General features: G+C 39.2%; 1 protein-coding gene across 1 annotated transcript in view; it reads left to right on the top strand.

Annotated features, from left to right (window-relative positions):
• The first annotated feature begins 704 nt into the window (after positions 1-704).
• tfcp2l1 (transcription factor CP2-like 1) overlaps positions 705-8,002 on the top strand; it is a 13,844-nt gene continuing 6,546 nt past the window's right edge. The window contains exons 1-6 of the mRNA XM_023417636.2: positions 705-873; positions 1,359-1,507; positions 3,428-3,501; positions 5,788-5,893; positions 7,104-7,210; positions 7,300-7,452. Coding sequence (XP_023273404.1) covers positions 815-873; positions 1,359-1,507; positions 3,428-3,501; positions 5,788-5,893; positions 7,104-7,210; positions 7,300-7,452 — 648 coding nt within the window. The 5' untranslated portion in view covers positions 705-814. The remainder of the gene's footprint in view (positions 874-1,358; positions 1,508-3,427; positions 3,502-5,787; positions 5,894-7,103; positions 7,211-7,299; positions 7,453-8,002) is intronic.

Raw genomic sequence — 8,002 nt, 5'->3', positions numbered from 1 at the left:
TCCCCCCCCCCCCCTCTCAGGTTGAACCTTGACTTCCACAGGGGCACTGGCAGCAGTGTTGCCCAGTTGTCCATCCATTTACAGGCACATGCATCCAAGCGCTGAGGTGTGCGTTAGCTGCTCTGTATAAACATTAACCTGGGCATACTCTGAAATGACCCGCTGCTGATCTCTGGTGCTTTTGAGAAGTTCTGAAGAGATGTGGCAGCAGCTGCAGGTGTTTAATCCATTCAAACATGAATATTGAGACTAAAGTGTTTGGTGCGAAGCAAGGTTCATTTAGTATTCACAGCAGTAATATCCTGGTGTGACATTAAATTACTTCTAATTGAAAGCTGCTTTTATTTTCAAAAAGTGAAATATAACAGCTATCATCTTGTTCTTCCCTGACTTGCAATTACACAAGATAATAATGATGTTTACAGCTGTTCATCTGAAGCCCTTCTCTTTGTTCCTCAAAACCCATGTTTGTTTTCCAAAATGCATCTCCAAACATCATTACCCTAAGTGAGTTTAAAGTCTAGCTTTAGGGCCATACTGTTAGCAGTGTCAACAGCTGGTCAAGTGAAGCTGCTATTAATGCATCAACCCCAGCTAGACATTGGTTGTGGGAGGTGTGTCTGCAGACCCCGCCTCTCAGGGGTCATACAAGGTATGCTAATGGCAGCCCTGATGATATCACCGGACGGTATAAGAGGCAGGCGTTGAGGTTTGGCTGCAAAACCTCCCTGAGCTGAAATCTGAGGAAGCCAGCAAGTCTGTCTCCACGTCTCCCTGTGGTCCTGGCACACAAGAAGACATCGCACTGGAAAATATGCTGTTCTGCCATTCCCAGCCTGAGTCCTACCACCAGCACTCTGCTAGTTACATTAGGTAAAGCACGGCCATGTCGAGAAGCTTCAAACTTTGTGGATTTCAGGCACTTGTTATATCTACAACAGGTTGAGTCAAAGTGTCAGTGCAAAGCAGCAGTGACAGTTACTTGCACAAGAATATATGGAGAGAAGTGGAAATGCTCTAATGGCTAAAAGCTCATTTTTAAAATGTGCACATTTGCAGTAATCTCTCTCAAGGAGCACATTTATGTCTTTTATTATTATTGATATCAACTGTCGTGAAATTCAAATTTTGAATTGCATTTCAGTGGTTCAAGATCCACATTTAGACTTCAAACACACTGCTTTGTTCTCTTTTTCAAACGAATACACATGAATTGTTCTAGATGAGTCACGCTGTGTTTTGCAACATTAAACTTTTGCACCTTTGTTCCTATGATTAAGTTGATTGTATATAAAAGAAAACAGGACAGTTTTCCTCTCCATGTTCAGCCCGTCTTCTCTCCTGCTGGTCTCTTTCAGAGAGGCCTTGGCGCCTTTCTTGAAAAACGAAGAAGCCAGGCTTATGGCTGAAAATGGTGCAAAGAGGACCCCATTCCAGTACATTCTGTGTGCAGCCACCTCGCCGGCTGTGAAACAGCAGGAGGAGACTCTCACTTATCTCAACCAAGGTAGCTATCTGTCCTGCTAGTTGAATGTCCACATTGATAAAAATGGACTGGAGCTCATTTTGTCACATGTAATCCCAGCAGCTGCAGGGGTAGATAAGGACTGCTCATGTGGGATTTCTAAAGATTAGTCTAGATCTCTGTAAATTAAGCCACTTTCACTTGAATTAATTGTGGTTTGGGACCTTGAAATTAATTTACACACATGTCCAAAAGACAGTTTATTTGCCTAATGAGCTTTATCATATAACAAAATAATCAATTCCAAACTCCAGTTGCAGCTCTAGATCACAACATCAAGTACATCAAGTTTAATTTGTCTCCCACTATGGAAGCAAAGAGAGGCCAATATAATTATAACTTAATTAGCTATTTTTTTCATTATCAATTAATCTGCTCATTAATTTCTTGCTTAATCTATAAAATGTTATAACATTGTGAAAAATACTTGTTTTGTTTGAGAGTCTAAGATATTCAATTTCTTGTCATATATGACTACAAAAAAGAGGAAATCACCCTATTTGATATTGATATTGATTTTCTGTAGCTTGACTAATAAACTGATCAACAAATCCTTAACCACCACTGATTACATTCAAACTTCAATATTAAGTATATTTGATTAAGTTTATTTAAATATCAAGTAAAGTATTGAAATCTATCTGGATTTATGTGGCGTGAACTGCCCTCTTTGAAGGTAGAGTACACAGAGTAGTGTCTGAGGTCTTTCTGGGATCATGTGACTGACAGGACATAATCTGATACAATGGAGGTCTGATCGATTTTATTCAAGCTTGAGTGATTTCTCTTGGTAGCGGTAGTGTCTGAACTTAAGTAATACAATTACAATACATGCTAGTATTTTAACCTGGTTTGAATTTTTCAATCTGAATATGACTGTATAATAAAATCTATAATTTTAAATGGGTGAATGCTTTACTTTCTTATTTGAATTTGTAACCTAACCCTAACCCTTAAAAACCTTCGAATCAAATTTTTGAAATCAGAAATTTTTTAATGTGGTAGTTCAAACCACATACATTCAGACAGATGGATTTCAAAGTAAAACATTTCAATACTAGTATTTAAATTTTGACATTAATATTCAGAAGTGTATAAATGACACAATTAGGGATTTACTTGCTTAAAAAAGAATGTATTTTGGCCATTTTTTGTTTCCATAGATTTCTATCATAGTAGACACTTGTTAATAGTTATATATAGAGTAGGCCGCCCTGGATTATGTGAATGGTAAATAATGAACTTTGCCTTTAAGCCTTTTGAATTACTAAACTGCAGAAATCCCAGTAGTAAGATTTGACAGGCGTTATAATTGAATTCATTAATGATTTATGTGTGCAACATGAGCTCCTACATTTTTGCTAAATTGTCTGACTTTCATCTTCTAATGTAATTCACCTTCCATTCTTTCTTTTTGTCCTTTCTCTCTTTTCCAGTTTGTACTTTCCCCTTTTACTTTAGATCATTGTCTACTTCTGACTGTTTCTGTTTCCCTTGTTGAACAGTGACAATTTTTATTTGTGCTTTGATTTACCTTTATGTTTCTACCCTGCTTGTCTGCTCTGAAGTAATTTGTTTGGAGTGAACACAATGAACGTGAGCTTGCTGTAACATGCAACTTTTGGCCATCGATGTAGAGATGGCATGTATTGATAAGAAGTTAATTGTCATCAGGGTCCAAAGCTTAGTTTAATTACTCTAGTGAAAAAGCACTGATAGTTAGTGTGTATTTGATCAGGATGGAGATATATATATAAAAGTTTCCTAGTGGCTGGCCTTAATATCTGGCTTAAAAGGTTTCTAATTTGATTCAGTTTCTATCTCCACTGCCCCTCTTTTCTGATTGACTGATTTCCCATTTTTTAATTTTAATCAGGTTTTTTTTAATGTTTTAAAATGTAGGTCAGTCCTACGAAATCCGTATGCTTAACAGAAAACTAGTGGAGTATACAGATATAAGCAGCAAATGTGTGAAGGTAGGTGTAAGGTATTGTGTTTGTCTGTTTTTTTGACTTTCATGTGACCTCTTCCTCTTTCTTCTTGTTATCTGTTTTCATGTATCCATTTCCTGGTTCGTCACAGGTCCCTCGACCCTCCCTTCCACTTCAGGGGTGGGGTGTCGACCTTGGAGAGCTTGGTACTATCACCCAAACTTACCTCTCCTCCTTCTTAGAATTAGAATTAACATAAACCACAGACACACAACAACTCATCTTACCTTCACATTCCCACATACACACACTCTTGAACATGCTGCTCTTCTTTTGTCTTCATGACCGGCGTTCTGTATACTTACATTATCCCTGAAAACAAATTTAAAATGTGTTATATTCCTGATGCCATTGATGTCTGAAAATAAAACAGCCCAGATAGCAAAGCGAAACTTCAGGCCCAACATATGCCTGGGACCTTGGCCCGAGTCTGGCCCACATCAAGGCAGAGTCTGGCTGTTATCCTTCGGTAATGACTGACAGCTGGAAAGTTTTCTGTGTGTGGAAGTGGCATCTTACAATCATGCTGTATATGAGCCAGATTCGGGCTGTAAAACTGGGTGTATACTGGGCCAGAAGAAAGCGAGCATGTGGCCCAGGTATGGGCCAGATTTATTTTGCTATCTGGGATTAACAGCTCATACTTTCTGTCATGTCACTTTCATTTTAATCACACAGGTTGTTGTGACATACATGTGTTACCAACTGATTTCAGATGCAAGTCGAAACTAACTTCATTTATTGCAAAGACATTTGTCAACACACTCACTTTAGAGTAAGGAGAGGTCATTTTATTTCACTTCTGAATGAGTGCATCCACTTGACGTGTCTTTGTCGTCAGACTACCACTGCTTGACACCGTAATGTTAGCTAGCGTAGCATCCTAGAAACACCAGAATGGGACAGGTGGCATCTATACAAACACATGACGTGCCGGATGTAGTCATGCATGAGCCTCCCTCCATAAATATCCCAATGGTCCATGTTTTTTGCGGGTTGTTAATTTCATTTGTTGAATTTTTTTTCATGTCCTAGCAGGATTTAAAAGAAGGTTGCTGTTAAAGGGGCACCCCAGCCTTTTAGTGTTGTGCTTCCATAAAATCAGGGACTCACAAGAGATTTAAAAACAAAATGCCTACATTTAAAGGAGTAGGGAGCAAAATATCCAGACATGGTCCCAAGAATGGGTCTCACTCCAACATTTTTCCATCATCTGGATAGTGTCTCACTACATCCACTTCATAACACAGACTCTTTAAAAACATGTTTAGGTCTCAACTCCAAGGAGCACCCGGATGACATTATCAGGGTTATTTTTGGTTATTTTCTTAAATGTAAAAAAGCTCCTTTCAAAGCCCCAGAACACATGATGCAACTGTTCTCACACACTGAGAAGTACTCCCCATGCATGAGTGAGTAATCAGTGAACTAAAATTGGTGGAGTGCCCCTTTTATAAATTACAAAATTATACACCAGGAACAATATTATAAAAAAAAAAATGTTGTTAGATTTTTTTGACGAGATAAAATATTATAAATATAAAATATTACAGATAGATCACATAAAGAGCCTCAATAAGCTAGTAACATGAAGTAATGCAACTGATGCCGTTTACAGAGTGAAGACATGGACTGTCTTTGATCAGGGTTCCCACATGCTTTGAAAATTATATTTCCCACCATATTTGGTGGGAAAAGTCTTATGAGCATTGGAAAAGTAATTTACGGCCTTAAAGTACTTTTTGGTTTCAACCTGATTTGATCATGAGGTCTGAGGTGGGAAGCCATGATTGTTGAAAATGACGTAATAAATTTATCACCTGGAGTTTTCAGTGACATCTGCTAGTGAGACATGATGTCACCACTGAAGAGGCACTGTAATTTTCCAGGAAGATCTAGTGTCCATTTCACGGGATCTTTAAATTTGTCATGAGCGTGGGAGCCCATATTTTCAGGTGAAAAAGTCACTGTCTGTGCTGCTTCTCACAGGTATCAGGTGTACTAGCTCATTGACAGTTCATTTCACTCATGCAGGTGTTCTTTTTAAACATGTGTACTATGCGATGGTTAGGGATGGAGAGGAAATTCACTGTGAATTCCCACCTCCTTGCCCTTGGCCGATGAAACTGCCTCAGTATGTTTTGATGAATAAATGAGGGGGAGCCTTTCTGCACGTTGCCCAACAGTCCGGCTGTTCGGCTCTGTGCGAGCTGCCCCACTCGAGCTGTAGCTGCTGCTCTGGCCTAAATCCCTGATCCTACCTGTTCACAGAGCATTGTGCGCGTGGTGTTTCATGATCGTCGACTGCAGTATATGGAGCACCAGCAGCTGGAGGGATGGAGGTGGAACAGACCCGGAGACCGAATCCTGGACATAGGTGATTTAACTGTACCAATGTATGACCTATTAAAGTTAACTGATGTCTCCAGGACAACTTAAAAGGAGCTATTAGCAGAGTGCGAATTTTACAATGACAATCAGAGGGGTCAACTTTTCTCTGGGGTGAAAGGGAACCCAGCATCTTGCTTGATTAACTAAAACTGTCAAATAAATGAAGTGAAGTAGGAAATACGATACGATTTCCCTCTGAAATGTAGTAGAGTGGAAGTGGAAGTATAAAGTAACATAAAATGGAAATAATAATTGTAATAAAGTACAGTTACCTCAAAATTGTGCTGTAGTTATAAAGTAAATGTACTTAATTACTTTCCAACACTGCTAATACAATTACTGAGCCTTCAACACACAAGGATTTTAATATTGTTCAATGACCCAACAGGTAAAATGCCTGTATTCCTGTGTGAAAATAAAGGGGGTGACTATTATAGAAGCTAATATCAAAAAAGTTAAATGACGTAACTAAACCGCCACAGATACACAAAGACTATTTAAATGAAATAATAAATTCTATATTGATGTCAAAACAACAACTAAACCTCCACTGTCTCACCGCTCATGACTGAGCATCAGTGTTTGATAACATTAGAGTATATAAGACATTTTATATTGGTAATGAAAGGATGCTAGCTAACATTAATTAGCTAATCTGTAATTTAAAGCTAAAGATGTAAACTAGCTGACATTAGTTAGCTAAATATATGGACCCCATAATTCCCAAGCTCCCAAGTCAAGCCGATCACCACTAGCTGCTCCTGGCAGGAAACCATGTTGGCGACAGAAAAAACGTACAATTAGCCCCTTTAACTGATGCATTCGTTCATCATGGGTGTCGTCAGTGAGACTCAAGCCCCTAATTATCATTTACCCCAAAAGCTGTGCAGGAAGGCTTGTTATTTATATCAATTTTAATGACTAAACTAATGCGCTGTGGACCAACCAACAGACCAACATCGGCATCCACAGAGCCACATTGCTAGCATGTCTAATAAAAACCTGTGGGTGTCCTAGTAACTGAAGCAAACAACCTCTTGACATTTTGATTCAAATTCTGCCAAATTACAGTTGTTGCTTCGCGAACTTGACAGACAAACAGAAGTCTTTGAGGTGAAATAAATAACTTAAATAATAACCTGTTTTCAGGGCCTTTAAAGTAAAGTAAGACTAACAGACTGGTGCATTACTTGCAGATATCCCACTGTCAGTGGGGATCCTGGAGCCTCGTTCACACCCTCTGCACCTCAACACCATCGAGTTCCTCTGGGATCCCGTCAAGAACGCCTCCATTTTCATCCAGGTACAGATATATCCTCGCCAAAAATCTTTCAGTATCATTGCTGCTTCCGCCGCCCAGTTAATTTTCTGACTCTTGTCGTGTGCTCTCAGGTTAACTGCATCAGCACTGAGTTCACCCCCAGGAAGCATGGCGGGGAGAAGGGGGTGCCCTTTCGTATCCAGGTTGACACTTTCACCACCAATGAACACGGCGAATACATGGAGCATGTCCATTCCTCCAGCTGCCAGGTCAAAGTCTTCAAGGTACGACACTATCTCTGCTGCATGTTTTCTGCTTGCCTGCCCACCATCTGGCTTTTACTTTTTTACTGATCATCTAATCCAGTGGATCCCAACCTTTTCCAACTCACGACTCACTTGAAAATCTCAGAAATGTTGGCGGCCGACAATCAGACCCCGTAACAACACAGAGGCCAAACAAGGACTTCTTAGAGCACTGTTTATTGTGATAACAAAAGAAGAAGAAGAAGAAGAGAGATCACTTGTTGATTCGCCTCATCTGTCTCTTGACTCTCTAATCTTTTAATTCTTCCTTCTATTCTGATTCTCCAGTTTTCGCCATAGATATAATCTCTTAGCACACAAACTGAGATAACAAACAAGTATACGATGTGGTCCAGCGACAACAGTTCCTATCATTGGCTTATCATGGTGATAGGCCTAGGACCCCCTCCAATGAAAATCAAGTGTTTAACCCTGTTAACATGTCCATATGTTTTTTTTTTATACAACACGTTTTTAAAGATCATATGTGTTATTAATTTTAAAGATCATATATATATATATATATATA

This window comes from Seriola lalandi, unplaced genomic scaffold (genome assembly GCF_002814215.2).
Source record: "Seriola lalandi dorsalis isolate HSWRI2012SDOR001 ecotype SW California unplaced genomic scaffold, Sedor1 jcf7180002054576, whole genome shotgun sequence".
Lineage (NCBI taxonomy): Eukaryota > Metazoa > Chordata > Actinopteri > Carangiformes > Carangidae > Seriola > Seriola lalandi.
The sequence above is the reverse complement of the archived record's forward strand: the minus strand, read 5'-3'. Positions and strand labels throughout refer to the sequence as shown.